General features: G+C 38.1%; 5 protein-coding genes across 11 annotated transcripts; 2 read left to right on the forward strand and 3 right to left on the reverse strand.

The window, feature by feature from the left end:
* Window positions 1-484: 484 nt before the first annotated feature.
* LOC103429414 (thioredoxin-like 3-2, chloroplastic) lies at window positions 485-3,354 on the forward strand. The gene is made up of 5 exons (XM_008367597.4): window positions 485-1,075; window positions 1,497-1,571; window positions 2,231-2,297; window positions 2,951-2,968; window positions 3,070-3,354. Exons 1-5 carry the CDS (start codon window positions 750-752, stop codon window positions 3,172-3,174), a joined length of 591 nt encoding a protein of 196 aa, XP_008365819.1. The 5' UTR covers window positions 485-749; the 3' UTR covers window positions 3,175-3,354.
* Window positions 3,355-4,673: 1,319 nt separating this feature from the next.
* LOC103429267 (pumilio homolog 4) lies at window positions 4,674-11,546 on the forward strand. 2 transcript variants are annotated; one of them, XM_008367442.4, is made up of 12 exons: window positions 4,674-4,937; window positions 5,122-5,188; window positions 5,385-6,060; window positions 6,716-7,559; window positions 7,741-8,314; window positions 8,403-8,544; window positions 8,627-8,734; window positions 9,269-9,481; window positions 9,558-9,668; window positions 10,318-10,512; window positions 10,796-10,970; window positions 11,048-11,546. In XM_008367442.4, the coding sequence occupies exons 3-12, from the start codon at window positions 5,395-5,397 to the stop codon at window positions 11,083-11,085; spliced, it is 3,066 nt and encodes a 1,021-aa protein (XP_008365664.2). In that variant the 5' UTR covers window positions 4,674-4,937; window positions 5,122-5,188; window positions 5,385-5,394; the 3' UTR covers window positions 11,086-11,546. The 2 variants fall into 2 exon arrangements, with proteins under 2 accessions (XP_008365664.2, XP_017188106.2); XM_017332617.3 differs by having other exon boundaries at window positions 4,685-4,937; window positions 7,744-8,314.
* A 27-nt stretch (window positions 11,547-11,573) lies between these two features.
* LOC103429176 (protein WHAT'S THIS FACTOR 9, mitochondrial) lies at window positions 11,574-13,305 on the reverse strand. Its single transcript, XM_008367349.4, has one exon. The coding sequence runs from the start codon at window positions 13,196-13,198 to the stop codon at window positions 11,945-11,947; it is 1,254 nt and encodes a 417-aa protein (XP_008365571.2). The 5' UTR covers window positions 13,199-13,305; the 3' UTR covers window positions 11,574-11,944.
* Window positions 13,306-15,222: 1,917 nt separating this feature from the next.
* LOC103428896 (OVARIAN TUMOR DOMAIN-containing deubiquitinating enzyme 9) lies at window positions 15,223-19,251 on the reverse strand. 6 transcript variants are annotated; one of them, XM_029100295.2, is made up of 11 exons: window positions 19,067-19,251; window positions 18,329-18,699; window positions 17,991-18,232; window positions 17,023-17,096; window positions 16,802-16,856; window positions 16,397-16,471; window positions 16,205-16,278; window positions 16,061-16,109; window positions 15,851-15,935; window positions 15,696-15,752; window positions 15,223-15,578 (listed from the first exon to the last, which is right to left on the reverse strand). In XM_029100295.2, the coding sequence occupies exons 2-11, from the start codon at window positions 18,663-18,665 to the stop codon at window positions 15,529-15,531; spliced, it is 1,098 nt and encodes a 365-aa protein (XP_028956128.1). In that variant the 5' UTR covers window positions 18,666-18,699; window positions 19,067-19,251; the 3' UTR covers window positions 15,223-15,528. The 6 variants fall into 6 exon arrangements, with proteins under 6 accessions (XP_028956128.1, XP_008365414.1, XP_008365276.1 ...); XM_008367192.4 differs by having other exon boundaries at window positions 19,050-19,251; XM_008367054.4 differs by having other exon boundaries at window positions 19,021-19,251.
* Window positions 19,252-20,674: 1,423 nt separating this feature from the next.
* LOC114826177 (uncharacterized mitochondrial protein AtMg00810-like) lies at window positions 20,675-21,793 on the reverse strand. The gene has a single exon (XM_029106194.2). The coding sequence runs from the start codon at window positions 21,791-21,793 to the stop codon at window positions 20,675-20,677; it is 1,119 nt and encodes a 372-aa protein (XP_028962027.2).
* Between the last annotated feature and the right edge of the window lie 203 nt (window positions 21,794-21,996).

Raw genomic sequence — 21,996 nt, forward strand, 5'->3', positions numbered from 1 at the left:
AATGAAATTCAAGAACGGGATTTTACAACCCATCATACAAATTGTACCTTCATATGATTTTGGGGGAATTTAGCTCTTTGTTTTTGATAAATTGTTTTTAGTTTCGATTCAGATAAATTAATAAACAACTTAAGAAATTGATGTCGTCCCAACTTTTATTTTAATTTTTTTTGTAAACAGATTCAATAGTATGAGTTGGAGCGCCTTAATTCAAATATTCTTCAATTAATTTACTTCTCACCTAATTCAAGCTAGTCAACATAAAAAAAAAAGAATTGCTATACATTATTGATACTTTCAAGTATCAAATATTTGTTGATTACACACAAATGTACTGTAGATTGATATTCGGTAGTTGCTAACAAACTAGTGGGCCCTGTTGTGTGTCTGGGCCTTGGATCTTGGCTTCCAATCGAACACCAAAAACCGTCAGACAGACAGACAAAATTGGCGGCTGTTCTTAAACTAACTGCTAGCCGACGTGGCAACCTTACGCGCTGAATACAAGTCACTTCAGCAAATCTCACCGTACCCCGCTCGAACGAACAGTCCAAGCCTCTGCAGTCCGTTGGATTTGGTCAGGCCATGCGGGCCCCACCAACCTTCCATCGACTAACGCCGTCAAACGCGCCGCCAATTCTCACTACCGCCTCCCCCTTCCCCTGCTACCCCTTCAAATCCTCGGTCAAGTCTCAACGGTCCTTAAAATTCCCAAGTCAACAGATTCATTCTCTCTCTTTCTGTTCAGCATGTCCGTAGTACCGACGACGCGCCCTACTCTCCGGCTCCCGAGAGCCAGTGCCTCACGTGACCGGCCAACAGCTTCGCCCAAAGTTTCAATTTTGGGCTTCAGGCTCAGAGCGCCAAGCTCTTCAAATCCCCCGGTATTCTCCCGTAAATTTGATGAAATCCGGGGGCGGATTACTGTGCTGAGTGCTTTGAGCCAGGAAGGGTCGCTGCAGGAGGTGGATGATTCACCGGTCACGGTGGCGCTCGCGCCCATTTCCAGCGAGACCCAGTTCGATCGGGTGGTTGCCCAGGCCCAGCAGCTCGACGAATCGTTTGTTGTCGTTTGGTAAGTTTCTGGGTTTTCGATTTTGGTGTTTGGATTGATGAAATTTTGGATATTTGTATGGTGGGTTTTTCAATGGGGTGTATTTGGTTGCTGAGAAAATTTAGGGAGAGAAAAGAAAGTGGGGGCTTTGGCTTGCATTGCCATGCTGAAGTGAAAGGAAATGCATAAAACTTTATTGGGAAGTTTGGGACTTGTAATGTGTGCTTAAGTTCATACGAAAACCATTTCGTTTTTAGGTTTCAGCTTTCATTTGATGGTGGTATCTAGTAAATGAAAAACAACGAAATGATTACTAAATATGGACCTGCTTAAAAATGTTGTGATTTGGCATATAGGAATTGGTAGGTTTTCCTTGTTTTCGACACAAAAATCGGAACTTGCATTGAAATGGGTTCTGAGGTGGGAGTGGATATTCTTGTAGGGTGGCAACCTGGTGCAGAAAATGTATATATTTGAAGCCAAAATTGGAGAAGCTGGCAGCTGAGTACTATCCAAGGTTAGTAACGCACTTATTAGCCATCTCTGTCGATTATTATAAAACAATCTCACATTGGAACTTCTTAACATTGATATTTCCTTCTCTTTATTTCAATTTTTGAGTTTCATCTATGAACGCAATGAAGGTATTTCATCGGACTAAATCTCTTTTCTTTTAGTTTGTCAATTGTCAAAACACTGTTGATTGATGTGCTTATTATCGGAGAGCTTGCAATAAAGCTTGAAACTCTACTAAGATGCTTTCCCTGGTGAAATCTGTGCCTTCTTGTTTCTAGAACCATCATTCTAGGTACTCAATTTAAGACAGTATTACAGTGGGATTTCCATTTACAATCTGCAAAAGCGGCTTTAACATTGGGTACAAGTAGAAATTTTCATTTAATTACAGAAATAAAAATTGCATCAGCTCTCTCCTATATACTTCTCTCTAGTGAACTCCCAAATCTCATCTGTGTATTTATATGCAGATAATCAAAAAGATATTTCAAAGCACAGTGAGATTTGGCAGGCATTCATGTTAATAATAAATACATTCATATGTACATGCATATATGAGATTCCTATGTACTTAGAAAAATCAATTGTATGTTACCATTCTCGCTGGCTTACAACTCCGCAATGCAGAATAAATTCTGAATCTGAGTTTATTTTCTGTAGATTGAAGTTCTATTCTGTTGATGTCAATTCAGTTCCACACAAACTCGTTAAACGTGCTGATGTCACTGTAAGTTTTTCATCCCACTTAGAAAAGTATGTCAACGTGACTTGTATTGGTGTAGGAGTAGGTCATGTAAGTTTGGGCTGAATACTTTTTCATCAATTGTCTAGTGTATGGCTTCACAGAATTGACTAACATTCAAAAATCCAAAATCTACTCTGGCTTGCACAAGGCTTTTTTGTCATTAGTTACGAAAGTCTTTGCAATGGATCAGTGAAGTGATCTATATTCTTCAAATTATGTAGGTTTTGAGTCGTTTTGTCGTCGTGGACATCATTTGAATGAGTTAATGTTGTTTCACTTACGAGTATGACTGAGACAGAGGGGGATGGAGGTTGGGAGGGAGCAGGAGGGGTGATGTGCAAAGCTATATGCGTTTTGAACTTTGTTAGCAAACTCAATGCTATCTGTGTAATCTTTTCAAGACTAACTCTATACTACAAACCGTGCATCGTGTGCTCACAATTTAAAACCATCCTCTTCCTTTTTATGCACCAGAACATGATGAGCTTCCAATTTTTTTTCTGTGATCATACAACCATAGATATGTTAATCCTACTATTGTTTCCTTGCTTCGACATATATATGTGTGCAGAATGTTGACTGACATTTTGGTTTTCTTTGTGCTTTTTTACATGGTGTGCTTTCATCTCTTGCAGAAGATGCCAACTATACAGGTAAGCTCGTACATCGGTGAGACATCTTTGAGGAACTTTGGGTGTTCCTTCTTCCCGTTTTCTATTTATTCACCGTACTAATGAGGATGATTATGTTACAGTTGTGGAAAGACGGCAAGAAGCAAGCTGAGGTTATCGGTGGTCACAAAGCACATTTAGTCATTAATGAAGTTCGGGAAATGATTGAAAACGAGGATAGCACGTAAGGTTCAGTACAATGGAGAAATTTTTCGTACTTTTTTTCCATGACTTATTTTATACATAAGGTTCAGTAGAAGCCTACAAGGGACATGAATATCCATTCTGTAATTTTTTTTCACAAATATAAATAATACCAGTTTTAGGGAAGAGAATAAATAGAAAATTTGTTCATTTGTTTTTCTTAAGTCCTTGCTTCCTGCAGGCATATATGATTTTGCAATTAGAGCTGTTCCTGGCTTAGCCAAAGATAAAAATGCTGCATAATCATGAGGTTCTACCCCTGTTATGTGTTGAAACCCAGTTTTTGCTTGTATCAGCAGCGTGATAACGCTCGTGTTTCATCCAAGTCCATGAGATTTGTCTACGTTTTTCTTTTCAGCATGTATTTTTCATCACGTTGCGTGTTAGAGGACTGGTATTTTGAAAAACAGATGACCTGCAGACTGGCTAGATTAGTTTCATGCTTGAAAAACTAGTATGGTTCTTGTTTTACAAGTTTAGAACATAAAACATGCAGTCGAGAACTGGAGAGTAGAACGCCATACTTTTTTTCTTTGATTTCGGAATGCACGTAGTTTGAGTCTTGATGTTAATCAGTTATGGCTTGTTTTGAACGATATTATCTACATTATGGGGGTGTGCTCAGCATCACAATGGGCTAGCAATAATATGGTTTAAATTCATCTTTGGCGAGAATCGAACTTAAGATCTTTCGTTTACAAATGAAAAGAAATTATCATTAGAACATAATATTAAATGTAGTTTTTTTCTTTTTTGGTGCATAATCAGAATGAATAAAATTGTAAAAGCCTCATCATGATAGTGCCTTTAGCGAAGTTTAGATCCACCGTGCTGGATTATAGAAATCATATTCAAAGCTGATTTGAAATTGTGGTGCTTTAAAAAAAACAACTTATTATAAAATTTGAAACATCAAATGTGTACCAAAAAAAAAAAGTACTTTTTTAAAAAACTTATTGTCAATGATGGTAGAAAAGTAGAAGCATATCTACCGTGCTCTTGAAAAAAGTGTTTTTTTTTCTTCAAAACATAGTAATCAATGAAATTTTCAAAAGGCAAGTATACCCCATATATTTTACAATCTTTGCCCCTATATTATTATCTTTTACAATTATTATATCATATTAAATACTATATTTTTTTCGTCATTTAACATATTCACAACAATTTATATAGAAGTTTACCAAGTACTCATACATTGGTTTTTTTTTTTTTGTTGAAGCACTTTTACAAAAAAAAAAATTATCTAACACTCAACAACTTTATTTTACAATTGTCTCACAACAGAGACAGTTTTTATTAAAAACGCACCAATACGAAACTAACCCTAAAATTTGTTACAACTCTTCCATGCACATATCATTCCTCTCGTGAGACGGTCCACCATCTCCTCTCTTCCCGCCTCGCCCCCACCAAAACTCCCGTCTCTCTCTCTCTCCAGTCTCTTTCTCTCTCTAAAATTAAAAGCGGCCGTTTCGAAAGGATATCAGGCCCACGCGATCTCATCCCAAACCTCAGCTTCCCTCTCTCCCCCCTCTCTCTGTAAACTTCTCTCTAACCCTTGGAATTGTTCCGAAATTCTTTCCTAGATTTTTGATCAAGAAAAGCTTCAGCTTCTCGTACATTCAATCGTATATACGAATATACACAAATATATATATATATATTATATATACACATTATATTCTTTCTGTACATATAGCAATTGGATTGTTGGTGGAGCTTTCTCAGCGATCAATTCCGCGACGTAAGTCCTCGTTACGACGCCGTTTGACCATTTCCTCTGTTTCATCAGTACCAATTTCGTTACAATTTATGAAATTAACAACAAAGTTAAAAACTTTCGATGTTTTGATGCTGTTTTGCTGGTGTGATCACTGATCATATAATTGAGTTGGCTGATTTTGATGCGATTTCCATGATTTTCGCAGTCGCCCGAGGAATTGTTCGGGATTTGATTGTATTGATCGATGTGAGGATTTCTGCTCACGCTTCAAGGTACAAACGAATATGGTTCTTTTTTCGAGAATTTTATGCTTTGAATTCTATAGTTACGTTGATCATTTGGGCACTTGTAGCACAAAAAAGTCAGCCAATTGTTACCTTTCTTAATGATTACGATTTATCGAATGCGAAAACTAGCTGAATTTGAAGAATTTCTGTTTTGTTTTTGTTGTTGTTTGTGAAAATTTAGAGTTGTGGAGATGGCTACGGGGAGTAACATAGATATGCTATCAACCCTAGATAATAATCTGCAAGGATCCAATGGGAATTTAGAAGATGCTTTACAGAGTGAGCTTGAATTGATTCTGAGAGAGCAGCGCAATCAGCATGCCATTCATCGGGAGAGGGACATGAATATGTATAGGAGCGGCAGTGCCCCGCCAACTGTTGAGGGTTCGCTAACTGCTGTGGGTAGTCTCTTTAGGAACTCAGATTTTAGGGATGTGACTAGTAGGATTAGTAATAACAATGGGGTTTTGTCCGAAGATGAGATTCGATCTCATCCTGCTTATCTTTCGTACTACTATTCGCATGATAATATTAACCCAAGATTGCCTCCACCGTCGTTGTCGAGAGAGGATTGGCGTGTTGCACAAAGGTTTCAGGGGGGCGGGTCTTCTTTTGAAGGCATTGGGGACTGGAGGAGGAAGAAGTTGGCTGATGATGGTGATAGTTTGTCGCTGTTTTCCACACAGTTGGGACTACAAAAGGCAGAGGATGAGTTGATGGGATTGAGGAATGCTAAAGGTTGCAATCTCCCTAAACAGACATCATCTGAGTGGCTTGATAGAAGCTCAGATGGTTTGATTGGTTTGTCGACAACTGGGTTTGGTGGAAGGAGAAAGAGTTTTGCTGACATTTTACAGGTAATCTATCTTCGTTCTGCATTTTTTTGGATTCCCTTTGTCTTGGCATTTGATTCTTTCACAAATTTTGTATGCTTGAGTATTTTGATGCTACCTGCCCCCTTTTGGTTAGTATTTTCAGTTACATGGCTGTTTGAAGCTTGCATTACAGATAGCTTTTAGTTTACGTTTGATATTTATTGCATACTACACGAGATCGCACATTTTCCATAAGGCCGGGTACACCCTTCACACGGGGATGCAGAGCAAGGATGTAGCCAAGAGCATGATCCTGCTCTTAGAATTACTGTTGCAACTATCTGTCGTGGCTTCTATTGGAACCTTTCAATCTTGCTAGCCGTTGTATTATATGCACGTGACATGTTGAATGCATCACGCTGTACTTTATTTATCACCATCTAAGTTCTCATTTCCATTTTCATGAAGGTTTTTTTCCTCTTCCTTTCCAAATATTCAGAAAGGTGCAGATGTTTATTAGTTCTTTCTTCCATATTTAATGCAGAAAGTTTTCATTATTCATATTCTTTAAATTGATATGCTTATACATGCACTTCACCGAGTAAATTCAAGCAATTTGGTTTGGGATGAAGTGCTTAGCTGCTATTTCTTGTTTCTTATTTTGGTGTCCTGTAAATTAATAACTGACGTTCTGCAGGAAGGACTTGATCAAACTGCGTCCTTGTCAGGTCCCCTGTCAAGGCCATCAAGTCATAACACTTTTGGTGATATCATGGATCCCACAGGCATGACTGATCCCCATCCAGTTGGGTTATGTAATGGAGTGGAGTCTGCAGAGGGTATGCATAATGGAGCAGCTTCACATGGCCTGGTGGGAGTTCGGAGCCATGGCCCAATGGCTTCTCATTCCTTTGCATCTGCTGTGGGTCCTTCTTTGCCAAGAAGCAGAACCCCTGAACAACTATTTGGCAGGTCCACCAGTTCTGGTCTCCTCCCTGTAGGGAGTAGAGTATTCCCTACCGAGAGGAAGAATGTTGCTAGTCCAGATATTAAAAATGATCGTTCTTCCAGCATGAATGATCTGGCGGATATTTCAGCCAATTTTTCTAGCTTAAGCCTATCAAAAATTAGACCTGTAGATGATGATAGATATATTCAGTCGCAGCTTCATGTGGATCTTGAAAATCAGCATGATTTTCTGTTTAAGATGCCAAATGGGCATCAGAGGCTGCAGCAGGAACTGTTAGAGAAGGCAAATGCTGAAATTTTTTCTCTTCCTACTAATCATGCTCATCTAGCAAAGAAAAATGGAATCATAACAAACCGTACTACATCCTCTGGGCAAGCTAATTTTTCAAGAAGAACTTCTTCTCCCAGTCTGTACTCAAAAGGGAGTTCTTCAGGCTTTGGAGCTTTGGAAGGATCTAGTGTTCATTACCAAGAAGCAAATCCACCAGGTATGGACTTTGATGGGCATGTTGCCGGGGCCTATCCTGTAAATCTGAAGTTGAATATGTCAAGTGATAATCATCTTGGTGCAGGTAATTATGTAGTTTCTTAAATTTCATCTGCAATAACTTTTTTATTTTTAAAATCAGCGGAGTACCTTGGTTGAATAGTCAGTCAGCACTTAGCATTGACAATGTTTCTCTCTCTCTCTCTCTCTCTCTCTCTCTCTCTCTCTCTCTCTCTCCCTCCCTCCCTTTTCTTTTCTGGGTGCAGTAGCTATTGGTGATGAACAAAGTCTGAACAGACTGGGAAACAAAGTAGGGCCTGGTCTTCATTCTTCTGTTATGGACCCATCTTATATTCAGTTTTTGCAAAGAACTGATTATGCAGCACGTAATGTAACTAATCCAAGTGGTTATCCTCTGAGCAAAAACCACTTTGGCACTTTGCATGGAGACTTAGAGGGGCTTCAGAAGGCATATCTTGAGGCATTGCTTGCTCAAAGGAAGCAACAGTATGATTTGTCAATTTTAGGTAAATCTGGCGGTTTTAATCATGGTTATTATGGGAACCCACCATATGGGCTTGGCATGTATCCAGGAAATCCGATGGCAAATTCGCTTCATCCTTCTATTGGGTATGGTAGTCCAATGTTTGAGAGTGAGAAGATTGCCCGCTTTAATTCTATGTTGAGAAGTTCAATGGGAGGGTCGGTTAGCTCCTGGAACTCAGATATTGGAAACAACCTAGAAGGACGACATGTATCATCATTATTAGATGAATTCAAGAACAATAAGAACAAGTCTTTTGAATTTGCGGACATTGTTGATCACGTAATTGAATTCAGGTATATATAGTGTTTTCTTTGGTGTATATTCTTCTTAGGTTGCTTTGGCTGCAATTTTGACTTCAATTTCTTCTGAGCAAAATTGTAGTACCGACCAGTATGGAAGTCGCTTTATTCAGCAGAAACTAGAAACAGCCACTGTGGAAGAAAAAATGAAGATATTTCCAGAGATTATTCCTCATGCTCGCGCCTTGATGACTGATGTATTCGGAAATTATGTCGTACAGAAAGTATAATCTCTGTATTTCAAATGCTTGAAAATTCTTTCCTTTCTGTATAAAGTTATTAATTTAGTTCTGCGTGAAATTGCAGTTTTTTGAGCATGGTACAGAAAGCCAAAGAAAAGAGTTAACCAGCCAACTTACTGGCCATGTTTTGCCTCTCAGTCTTCAAATGTATGGTTGTAGAGTGATCCAGAAGGTGATTTCCTGATCCTCAAAGTCTTGATCTACCAATGCCCTTCTATGTGTTAGCTTTACCCCTTTGATCTGCCTATTTGCATAGCATGGATACAAATTCCTTTTCTCCATTTTTTTTACTTTGCAGAACTCTTTCTATCATGGCGTTTGGTGTTATTCATGCCACTTACATGCTTCATTGCTACGAGAAAATAATGTACTATATTGCATCTGGCTAGCAGTAGCTTCATGTGATGTTCTTGTTAGGTTAGAAAACTAGACAAATGTAAATGAAAAAGGAGTTTTGGAAAAATTTAAGAAAGATGCCATCCACATGTTATGTATAAACACAATGCTCCTGTCTTGTATGACCTTCATCTTGACAGATAACTATATATGTTACTATGCTTCCCTCCTCCGTTATGGAAAAGACACTTTGGCACCACATTTAGAAAAACAATGACCCAATCGTCATATTATTTAAGAGTTGTTTAAGTATGGTATGAGATGAATCGTACTTGGAAAATAATAATTAATGCTCTAAATTTTACCTCAGGCTTTGGAAGTGGTTGATGTGAATCATCAGGCACAGATGGTGTCGGAGCTTGATGGTTCAATCATGAAATGCGTCCGTGATCAGAATGGGAATCATGTCATTCAGAAGTGTATAGAATGTATCCCTCAAGATAAAATTCAATTTATAATTTCATCCTTCTATGGGCAAGTTGTCACACTATCCACTCATCCTTATGGATGCCGTGTTATACAGGTTAGTTGTTTGCATCTTCTTTCCCTGTGTGGGGATTCTTTATATTTACTTGTGTGATCCCTTTTGGTGCTTACAGAGGGTTCTGGAACATTGCAATGATTCAAACACACAACAAATAATCATGGATGAAATCATGCAATCTGTATGCATTTTGGCACAAGATCAATATGGAAATTACGTCATTCAGGTATTCAATACTCAGTATATATACGGTTGAGCTGCTGTGTTATATTTATTTTTCCATAAATAGCCATGGATTTGTTCTATTCTGTTAAATGAGATATGTTCCAGAAAATATGCATTGTTTTGGATGCAAATGCTTTTCCACATAAAGGAAAAAGAATATTGGATCTTTGGGCATGAGGGGACATATTGGCCTAACACTATGACAACTTGTTTGCTTAGCAAATATTATTGAACCTGATAACCAGAATTCAACTTGTTTAAGATTATTCTGAGCATGTGTACAGAATTGGATGCCGAGGTACTTTATATTTTTGTTTTCATTGGTAGATCGTATGCCTTGTAGCTTATACTATTCATGATATGCCTCCTGTGATCTCATTTATGTGATTCATCTGAGCATTGGGACAAAACTGGATGCCAAGGTACTTGATTGTCTTTTTCAGTCTGTCTTTTTCTTTGATTGAAAAGCCGATGCTGTTTATAGTGTGTTCTCACTTTTGTTTTCACAACCGATAGTAGTCATGCTTTGTCTTTGCTTTGAGACCCTATGCTATTTGTGATATCTAGCATCAAGTATATATATGTGGTGGAAATACTCATATACATATCATCAACTGTGCGTATCTGATATAAATACTCTTGTTTGGTAGCACGTCCTTGAACATGGTAAACCGCATGAACGGACTGCAATTATCCACAAGCTCGCAGGACAAATTGTGAAGATGAGTCAGCAGAAGTTTGCTTCTAATGTTGTGGAGAAGTGCTTAACTTTTGGGAATGCTGATGAGCGCCAGTTTTTAGTGAATGAGATGCTGGGTTCAACTGATGAAAATGAGCCCTTACAGGTCTAAAATTAACGTTTTCCATACAGAAGATAATATATACTTTCAAGATAGTCTATACTAGCTATGGAAATTCTTACATGAATTTAGCACATTGCACATCACATTTGACTGTACAATGAAATTAACGCTACCGACTGCTGCCAGTCTATGAAGTTCACACTTCGCACTGCCACAATTGAAAATCCACATGGTCACACATACGTAACAAAATATGTGATGCTTCAAGGTCATGAATTTTTTAGGTTTTGATGCATGACCCAATTTTTCAATTGCAAATGTGCAGGCCATGATGAAAGATCCCTTTGGAAACTACGTTGTGCAGAAGGTTCTTGAGACTTGTGATGATCAGAGTCTTGAGTTGATTCTTTCTCGCATTAAGGTTCATTTGACTGCCCTGAAGAAGTATACCTACGGCAAACATATCGTTTCTCGTGTCGAGAAACTCATCACAACTGGAGGTGAGCCTTTTCCTACATATTTCTTTTACAGATTTGCAGAGTAAAAGACCTAACAGATTTTGATCTATCATATGCAGAAAGGCGCATAGGGTTGTCAGCCTCGTGTTCTTCTTGAGGCACCCAATCTGGAGTGAGCAGAAGGCATTTTTCCTATTGCCACCATGAATAAGTATGCACCTTGTACAGCTAACATGGACAGTGACCTTAGCAAGTTCGTTCAGTTGTTCGTATAAATACACAAAGAAGCTATAGTTGTAAATAAGCATGGAATCCGGCGCCCCCTGCGATATAATGTTTTTGTCTATCCCCCTCCTAGTATATATTTTGGCTCGCCGGTTCTAATCTGACCAGGAAAACTCGGCATGGAAGAGGGTCAGTCCTTGGGCTCGAGAATTTACCGGTACAAGGTTCGTTGTCTATTTTACAGTCTCTAGTGTAAATGGTTAATAGCAATTTGAAAGAGAGGGTAAATAGGGAGTGTTCATATATGCTGGGGCTTTCGACTTTGAAAACTACTTGTGTAAATACACCTGCAATTTTCTCGAGGAGATATATATATTACTTGTCTTTTGCAGATATCTTGTTCTTTCCTTTGTTCCTTCATTTTCCGCTTCATGACTTCTCGCATTACAAGTATGCATATCGCGAGTAAAACTCGAATTGTACAGGTTCCTAAAGGATTAATTCAAATTGTTTCAATAGAAATGAGTGAAAGAGCACCCACAAAATTCAACAAAAGGGGAGGAATCGGTTTTTTTACAATACACCCGGTGTACGAGATGCACGAGTTTGAACAGGTTAAAGATTCGGCCATGCAAATCCAGCCGTCCAATGAACCGGTGAACATAGTGGAATTTCGCAAAATAACATGTAATTTTTCACTTCTCTTTCATTGTTGCGTCAAAAAAATCTTATCCACATCCAAATGGCAAAGAACGCGTAATTTTCCAAAGTTTAAGCTTCCAATTTCATTTCTAATTTTGAACTCCTCTGTCAGACAAGTAAGAACACTCTGCAATCTCCTTTCCATCTTCAATTTCCGTATGCGAATCCAGTCGATCAACAAACCGGTTTTTCACTCTCCTATTCTTCAAGATCGCGGCCGACTCCCTCATCAAATCAATGTACTTCATCCTCACCCCCGAAAGCGGATGCCTCCCAATAGCAGACTCATCACAGTAAGCCTCTTTGAGGATTGCAGTGCAAGTCTTGTTCCTCAGAGACAAGTAAAACATATGGGGATGCCGCTCAAACGCCTTGTGCACTTTCTGCGGCATCCCCATATGTTTCTTAAGACACAGAAGCTTCTTCCTCTCTGCTGAATGCTCAACAAACAGACTCAGCAACTCATGAAGAAGCCCCACCACGCGCTTCTCCGATACATCACTGTCCGGATCCAGATGAGAAAAATCCTCGTAAGGCGAAACGTAGGGAAGCTTCTGAAACTCCTCCAACCAACCCACAATCTTCCTCCTCAGCCTCAAACCCTTAGAGGGGAAAAGTGGGAACTCAACTGCCTCCATCGGAGCTCCGAAATAAACCCCTCTCTTCATTGCATTCCTCTGCACCACAGACAACACCTTCTCACTACTCTCAACAGCCAACCCCGGCAACCCATCCTCCATCTCCACAAATCTAAAACTCTCATCCAAATTGGCATCCGGGTTTCGCACGAAATCATCGGGGAAACCCAAATACCACTGCATTCCCTGAACAATATTCAAAGGCAAGATCTTTTTTTCACTCATCAGAATCAACCTTATCAACCTATCCCTCAAATCCTCCCTACATTCCTCACAAACCCTTTTCTCCTCCCTATCGATCTCATCAGCTTCTGGGGTCAATCTAAACCATGGAAGATTGTGTTTCGGGCCAGTAAACTCCTCGAAAATCGAAGGGTACAGCCTCAGAAACCTTGCAACCTTCATGGGGACCTCCAGTTGAATCCCCCTTTTGGAGACATCAGAGATTGGGATGCATCCATTGGGGTTTTGGGCAATCAAATTCTTGAGGGAAATGATGGGTTTAAGAACAATGGACTTGTGGATTTGATCGAGTGAATCAAAGTAAGGGTCTTTCTTCCATTTCATGTACACATCGACGTAGGTGGATTTCTGGGTGTGGGTGTGAGGAGGGTTTTGGGGGAGGTGCAGGAAGGAAAAGGTTGGGTTTAAGGAGGGGAAAATTAGGGTTTTTAGGGTTTTGGAGGTGGGTTTCTTGAGTAACATGTGTAGGCGTTTAAGGGACAATCAGATAAATCTGTGGAGGATTTCAGAAAGACAAACTGCGAGGTTGCAGCAATGGCGGCATTTTGTAGGAAGTTTCAGTCAAGCTCGATTTTATAGGTTCCTATGTTAAATAGAAATAAAAAAAGGTAAAATTGAAAGAGGGCCCAACCGGGTTCCAACCGGTGGAAAATGATCTATCTCCTAATCATTTCCACCTAATCATCCTCGTCAAATAATCTGGGTCATTAAAATTTGATTAAAAGGTTAAAGTTATTATAACTTTTACAGTAGATCCCTGTTTTTAGTCGTTGGATTAAATTTCAAGGACTCAAATTATTTGATGAAGAGAATTAGATGGAAATGATCCCTTTCCCCAACCGCTGACCACTTGATCTGCAGTCGAATGTTCTACCATTGAGCCACGGACCCTTTAAATAAGAAATTTTTAGTTACATTACTTGTATATCAGCCTAATTTTTTTTTTAATAAATGATTTTATCTACACTAAAGAGAATGAGGTAAACTTAGCCTACTAACAATAATGTGGTTTAAATTCGTCTTTGACGAGAATCGAACTTAAAATCTTTCACTTAGGAATATTACTAAGTTATAGTATTAAGTGGTATATTAGACTATTTCTTAACGCCACACATTTTTTTATTTCAAATTTCAGAAAGAAAGAAAAAAATAGTACTAACCCCAAATTTCGAAATAACAAACTCCCGTAACCAAATAATAACATATCCATTCCGAGTTTTTATCGTTTATAGCCAAAATTTAGTCTTTACTCTCAAAAATATCAATTTTTATAATATTTTTCAAATATAGCAAAAACCAACTTGAATGAAAATAGACATATACTGCAGAGGCTCTGCCACTACAAGTTCCACCAGTAAATACTTGAGTTCATTGGATAGCAATTAATGGAGGATTAATGTCTATAATTTTTTTGGTTCCATTTAATTTTTTATTTTTTTGGTTCCATACAGTTATGAGTTCGTATATATTGGCGTCAGTTTCTTGCAATTAGGTTTTAACTTTTAAGGTATACTACGTCTTTTTTTTTGAGTTAAAATTCATCTTTTCAATTTGATTGGTATATTCCAACTTGTTTCCTTAGTTTTATGTTCTAATTTCTTTTCTTTTATTGCTATTTCGTTATTGAATTTCAATTTTTGGTGAGGGAATCATAGTGGTTGTTTGGCCTTAGGATCTACCGTATAATAAAGTATTATTATTTTGTAAATTTGTTTAACCCAAAAGGATGGAAGTTCTCATCAGGCTACCTGCAAATTAGGAAGAAACCGAATTAGGTTTTGGTGTGTATGTTTAGAGTTGTTGAAATAGGGCTCGGCTTGAAGACTTGGTTTATTGGATAGAGGAAGAAGATGAAGAAGGGATGGCGAGGGAGCATCCCAATAACACGAGTTTTAATTTTATGGGTATTTAGGTCAATTCAATCAGATTTTTGGCTATATTTGAAAGAATTTGTAAAAATTGACATTTGTGAATTTAGAGGGTAAATTTTGGTTAGAATTGATAAATACTCGTCCATTCCCATGGTGCTGACATGGACTTCGATGCCAGGGAGAAATTGTACCATACAATCGGAAATATATATATCTCCCTTAGGTTTTAAAGGGTTTACATATATCTTCTTAAAAAAAAAGGGTTTACATATAAAATCACAGGAAAAATTTCGGAGAGTTTTTATATTTAAAAAGTTTAGGGGAGGAAGGCTACGCATACCATAAGTCTTTTTGAGAATTTACAGAGGGGCCGGTGCCTCCTTTGTTGATTTTTACAGATCGCCTAATAACAACTACTGACAGCGGAACTCGAATTTTCGTGTGCCGACACACAAAGCAGGTACCTTTATCAACTGAACGAACCTTTGTCGGCTGAATCGGGGAGCTTTGTTCAAATAGAATCACAAAGTATTCAAAAAGAAAGATTTTTTTAGTGTTCTGGTTGAGTCCATTTTCTGTTAATATCTGAACATAATGTGAAGTGAAGGTACAAAATTGAATGGAAAGAAAGATTTACTATAATTAAGAATAAAAACGATGAATTTATTTACAGAAAGGAACGACAAATCCTCTATATATCAAAGGTATGTTAAAAGCAAAAACTCATCTAAATCAAAGAAGATATAACATGTACAAGGGAGTTGGTGAAGAATCAGCTGCCGGTGCAAATGCAGAGCAGAACAAGCAAAGGAACGCCATTCTGCCCCCTGCTCCAGGGAGCCAAAGATAGAGAACGTAAACGCGACACTGAAGCTTCCTCAACAGAAAACTAGGACTCGTTGCAGATGTAGATTCCTGGTTTCAAAGGTTCCACCATTTCTTCTTTTTCCTTAAGCTGGGCGGAGGAAGTTCTGAACAAGAAAACAAAATACAAAGGAAAGATAACAAATGTTAACGCCAGTCATATCGTTCAATGTGTTCTTTTATTTCCCAGTAGATGTATGTAAAAAACGCTTATTTAGATTTACCTCCTTCGGGATAAATCGAATTGTAATGCACTTCGGCCCAAAAGCTCAAGCAGATAACTGCACAAGTGAAATATAAGCAAACATGACCAAATACGGTGACTAGAGGAGGGAGGAGGGATGAAAGATGGAAGTTTATTATCTTCTAAAACTGTTACCTCTATTGGACTTTTGAACGTGAGGAAGGATTTCAATGTAACATGTATCTCGGAAAGAAGTTATTACAAATATCTTGACACCATACTGCAATAAAATAATGGACATATCAGTCGACAATTGAATGTTTCTCTACGAACTGATGGACACCCACATAAAAGCAAAAGATTAAGCAAAAAAATAAAAACTAGCAAAAAGGGAGTGCCTCATACCGAATCTGCAGCAGCCTGCAATGTGACATGATCACCCCATTCACCATTCCTATTTCATCCATGTCAAGAAGAATTAGTAAATAAACGAGAAAAAGATGTAAGCTTTAGGATAGAAAATTATGGATAAAGAGATTAGCACACTACTTGCTCATCTTGTTTAGATAATCAACATAACCCATAAGAACGTAACCCTCGTACATTTCAGGGTGACTCATCAGCTGAGACATAAAAAAGATGAGTAAAAAGAGTTAAATTACAAAATATCATTTTCAAAACCTTCACAAGAATAACTTGAATTTAACTACTAAAGATCCACTTACTGAAATGCCAACCAACCTGTTGAATAATTTGGTCTCTTACAACACCATGGTATTCAGGAGAACGATATAGTTGATCTGATAAAGCACGAAACTGGGAAATAAAACAATAGTGAGACACTATCAACTTAACTCAGAAGAGGACTCTGGAATATTGCAAGTTAGATATGTGAAATTACAAGTATAAAGATATGTTACATATACATTTGAGCAGTGCATTTACAATCCAGAAAGAAAAAAGTATTGAAAGATAGCGGGAATGGGGAAAAAGTTGTTTCCATCTAGACTGCATCAGATTATTCATTGCGAATACACCGCTTGATGTACTTCAACAAAAATTGGATGCTCAGTAAATTTTTGTTTATCATTTTAAAATGAAAGAATAAAAATGATAGACCAATCATTTAAGTAAAATAATACCAACCTGACAGTTACCATCTCCCTGGACCTTACACTCCACCAAATCATACAACTGCAGCCTATTAAAGAAAAAGAAAAAAAATTAGACACCTGAAGTGAAACACCCAATACTATCGATCTATTAAAAAAAATCAGAGACAGAAATATAGGTTTGACAATATATCCCGGGATACAATTCATTACTCATAAATAAAGTATATAATACTTGGAACTAACATAAAATACCTATCCAAAAGCCTCTGATGATCTGATAACTGTTCATCCTCTGAGGGTAATTTTTCATTCGTTTTAGGAACATGCTGCCAAAAGAAAGATGATAATGTGAATCCCATTTTGCAATAAACATTAAACTAAAAATGTGTCTTGGCATGCAATAAAGTTTCCTAACAAAAAACAAATTGACAAATGGATACTGATATATTCCCACACCATCCCGAATATTAATACCAGGAGACCAATTTCTACCAATTTAAACAAATAAACTTTCAGTCTGTGATGAGTGGGGGGTGTAATCCCAGAAGAGAGTGGCTGGGTGAAGGGAGGGAATTGCGTTTTGGGGTTGTGGGTTGGGTGTTGGCAGGCTGTCTGGGTGCTGTTTGGAAAAGCGGGTGGGGCAGAATTTTGTCGGGGAATGCTCAATGCCAGAATTAACGGGGTGGCTGGTTGTTTGCTTGCTGTAGAGGTGACTGCGGCAGCGCGTGACATCGGGTAAAGAGAGACACAGAGGTTTCGTTTTTTTACTTCTGTAGTCTTAACTTTTATTTCTATTTAGTTTTTTTTGTTGTTTTAAAATTTTAACAATTTTAATTAAAAAAGTCCATGTGGTATCACATAATTTGCTTTATAGGCCACAAATAATTCATCTCAACATGCGAAGAACCATATTGATGAGTGTACAGTATACAAGTGATGAAATTGATGAGTTTTAAACATAAAAGATCATTTGTGATTAAAATTCGTTTCATAATTAATAGTAAAGAAGACTTCTTCCTTACAGAACAGATATTTTAAGAGACAATTTGGTACAGCTACTAAAATATTATATGTTTTATTACGAAAAAAACTGTGTTCAGATTCAGCCCTCCCCATTTCTGAATCCTGGCTTCATCCCTGGATAGATGACCAGCGGATGATATGCATAATCTTTTGATAATTAAATGGCAGCAGCAAGACGCCATAAAAGCTAGACTTACAGGTACAGAAGCCATCTGATTCAATCTTCTCCCTACTTCACCATCAAGAGAAAATTCATCTGTTATGTCCAGTGAATGCAAAAAGTCTTCCCCATTAATAGAGTATTCTCCTTCGCAGTGATCAGTTGCTACCTCATTTCCATTTCTCCTTGGATCATCCACCCCATGTTGATTATGTCTATATTCATCGGTGTCAATATTTCTGCCGAAATCATTTACTGCATCCTGAACATTTTCAAGCCCTACAGATTTCCAACATTTCATCTTAACAAGGAGAACAAATACACAAAATCAAATCAGAGAACTTAACGAGAATGTCAATTTGCATAATCCCATACCAGAACCACTGTGCCTAGTTGATGGACCAAGCCAATCCTGCTCAAGAATTGACGCTTCCAACTGCCCATCTCCATAACCAGAAGCTCCAGATGTTTCTACAGAAGCGAACCTCGACAACTCTTCTTGATAAGCATGAGCTATAATCTCATCATTCTCCACAATACAAGGCTCAACATAACCTTCTCTAACATACTCTACTTGACTAAAATCCTGGTCGTATCGCGTAACAGTACTATGAGAATTATCATTCGACAATGTGCAAACATCCAAGAGATGGAGACCCCAGCGAAGCACGTCGGGATCAAGGTTATATGTCTTCATCTGCTCGTTTAACATCTATCTAGCAACACTACCTCTGCTCCTGAAGTACCTAGCATCCCCGTTAAATTTCAATAACCGAAAAAAACTCGAAAAGGGCATAATCATAACAATAGAAACTACATTATTTGCAATCTATTAAACTAAGTTCACGGTCATATAATCGGTTTCCTCAAATTCTATCTATAATTTCAATAAAAAATCCGAACTTTAAACTAACCCAACAGTAAAATCCAAAAAAAGAAACAAATATATTGCACATAAAGTTCAAAAAACTTTAAATTTCACAGAGCAGAACATGAATCACAAAACCCTAATCCTAAAAATTCCAATAAAATTCAGAAACGCTTCAAACTTTGAATTTAAAACCTACCCAGCAAAATTAAAAGAAAAAAAACCAACCCTTGAAGCCAAATTACGGGGGCCGGAAGAATCTTGAGAGCCAAACGGAAGGGGTCGCGAATGCACGCGCCACCTGGGGGAGGAAGATAAGAAAGTGGTTGTTGAAACTGGAAACCGCCGTTGGATTTGGCGTGTTTTGTAGAAATCGAAAAATCCCGTTGGGGTTATATAAGGCTCGCTTTTCGCAGAGGGAACCTGAAACAAAGGGAAACAAACCGCCCCCACGATGATTTGGCACGCGGAGCACTGGTCACCGGGATCTGCCGGTTTCCCGGTGATTGTGCCACGTGTTGGCTTGTTAAGGCTGGTTTGGGATATAGAGAATCATAGTTGGATGTGTCACATGATAAATGTTTAATTGTAACGAAAACACAAGTGGTACATTAAGGGTTTTAATAGAAGTTGTGGAAAATTTTATTTTTTAAGTTATTAACTTTTTAGCACACATATCTCACCATTTGTATAGTAACAAGTGGTGTACCACCCTGTGTATCGGTCACATTGAAAAATTTGTCGTGTCACAAGATAGGCCCATGGGCCTAGTAGTAGGAGATGAGAATACCAATAGGATCCTCTCCGGATTCTTTTGATGAGGATCTTAGGGATTTGTGAATAGTGTATGTTCGTACATCGTGCGATCAGTTTTTATCAAATACTGTTTATGTTTATTTTTGAATAAAAATATTTAAAATAATTTCTGACCGCACGATATACGATAAACGGACACGATTTATGAATTTCCGAATTGCTCACGAGAATGGATTCGGACTCATGAGAACATATTGGGACAAATGTAGTGAAAATCTTTTACCCTTTTAACAATCAACCTGAAAATCGAAAATTTAGGGTATCAAGGGGATAATATTTGCTTGAGGATTTCACATTCCTTATTTGGTGACATAAATTAATGGTAATACAACGCATGCTTTGTTGTTTTAAATTCTCGTACCGACTTAAAGACGTTAAATAACGCGTTAACATGGATTTTTAAAAACCGATACAACATTTGTTGCAAATTCTACAATGATTACTACAAGGCATGTTGAAGAAATGATTAGTTACATCATTATTTTGATGATTGATTTTCTTTTGCGTGATCAGTTATTTATATTGTAACATGTGTGCAATTATTAACATTTGATGTGGTGTACCGCTTGTACTCCTTCTCCCATTAGAGTTTGTTCTTTTGACATAACATTCTTAAACCCGCCTCTTGATCCTGAAGCGATTAGAAAGCGAACTAGGATCTACAAGATATGACTTTGACTGCCTTTGAATCTTGGTTCATGTGTGTATCTATTGAATTTTGTGAATGGTATATTCATCATAAGACAATCAGGTACAAGAGATAGCAAATATGTATGTGCTAGAAGGAAGAAAACAAGACTACCTATCCCTCATTGATTTACATCTAAAGCTAACAAATAAGACACATCCATTGAATTAAGGGAATTGACAACAAGACAAATAAGACACATCCCTTGAATTAAGGGAATTGACAACAAGAAACACATCCCTTGAATTAAGGGAATTGACAACACTATCTATCACCCTAAAATCCTTTGTACGGTGAACATGCAACCTAACCTAACCCTAGTTGCCATTCTTTCTTCCAATACTCCCCCTCAAGCTGGATCAAAGGGATTAATTGATCCAAGCTTGAACAAAAGACGCTGAAAATTAGCAGAGGTTAATCCTTTTGTGAAAATATCCGCAAGTTGATCATGACTGTGCGTGTAGTGAGTATCGATCACCTTGGACTGAACTTGATTTCTGACGTAGTGACAATCAACTTCAATATGTTTAGTTCGCTCATGGAATACACGATTCGATGCAATGTGCATCGCGGCCTGATTATCATAGTGTAGGGACATGGGTTGTTGATGAGGAAAACCTAAAGCCAACAGAAGGCTTTTGAGCCAAATAAGTTCACAAGCAGTCGACGCCATAGCACGATACTCTGCCTCTGCACTAGAGCGTGCAACAACACTTTGTTTCTTGCTTTTCCAGGTAACTAGGTTGCCTCCCACAAACGTACAAAACCCAGTGGTAGACTTGCGATCGAGAGAATTGCCTGCCCAGTCAGCATCGGTATAGCCTGAGATCTGAGTGTGACTATTGTTGCGCATAAGAATTCCTCTACCAATGGAACCCTTAAGATAACGTAGCACACGATGAACAATCTTCAAATGATCCATGCTTGGAGAGTGCATAAACTGGCTAACAATGCTGACGGCATATGATATATCAGGACGTGTGATAGTCAGATAAATGAGTTTGCCAACCATTCTTTGATAGTAACTTAAATTGGGAACTGGATCACCATGAGTTTTTAGCTTCAAGTTGCTATCCAAGGGGATACGAGCAGGCTTGCAATCTGTCATTTTTGCTTCGTGAAGAAGATCCATGACATACTTGCGTTGGTTGAGGAAGAAACCCTTGTGAGAGTGTGCCATCTCGATGCCCAGAAAGTATTTGAGAGTGCCAAGATCCTTGATAGCAAACTTGTTGTTGAGATACTGTTTAAGAGCATTAATCTCTGACATATTATCACCTGTCACAATTAGATCATCAACATAAATGAGCATAACTAGTTTACCCACTGAGCTGGAACGAACAAATAGGGAAGAATCCGCAATACTTCGACAAAAACCAACCCTTTCCAGAATATGATTGAGCTTGGCATACCATGCATGTGGACTTTGCTTGAGACCATAAATGGATTTATGGAGTTTGCATACCATTTCTGGATTGTTTGAAAGATGATGACCTAGGGGTAACTTCATGCATTGTTAATTGCAACCGACAACAGTACTCTAACAATGTTCATTTTTGCCACCGGAGCAAATGTCTCTTTATAATCGACGCCATAGGTTTGTGTAAAACCTCGAGCAACCAAGCGAGCCTTATTCCTTTCGATTGTGCCATCTGAATGAAACTTAGTTTT

This window comes from Malus domestica, chromosome 01 (genome assembly GCF_042453785.1).
Source record: "Malus domestica chromosome 01, GDT2T_hap1".
In the NCBI taxonomy this organism is placed as follows: Eukaryota; Viridiplantae; Streptophyta; class Magnoliopsida; order Rosales; family Rosaceae; genus Malus; species Malus domestica.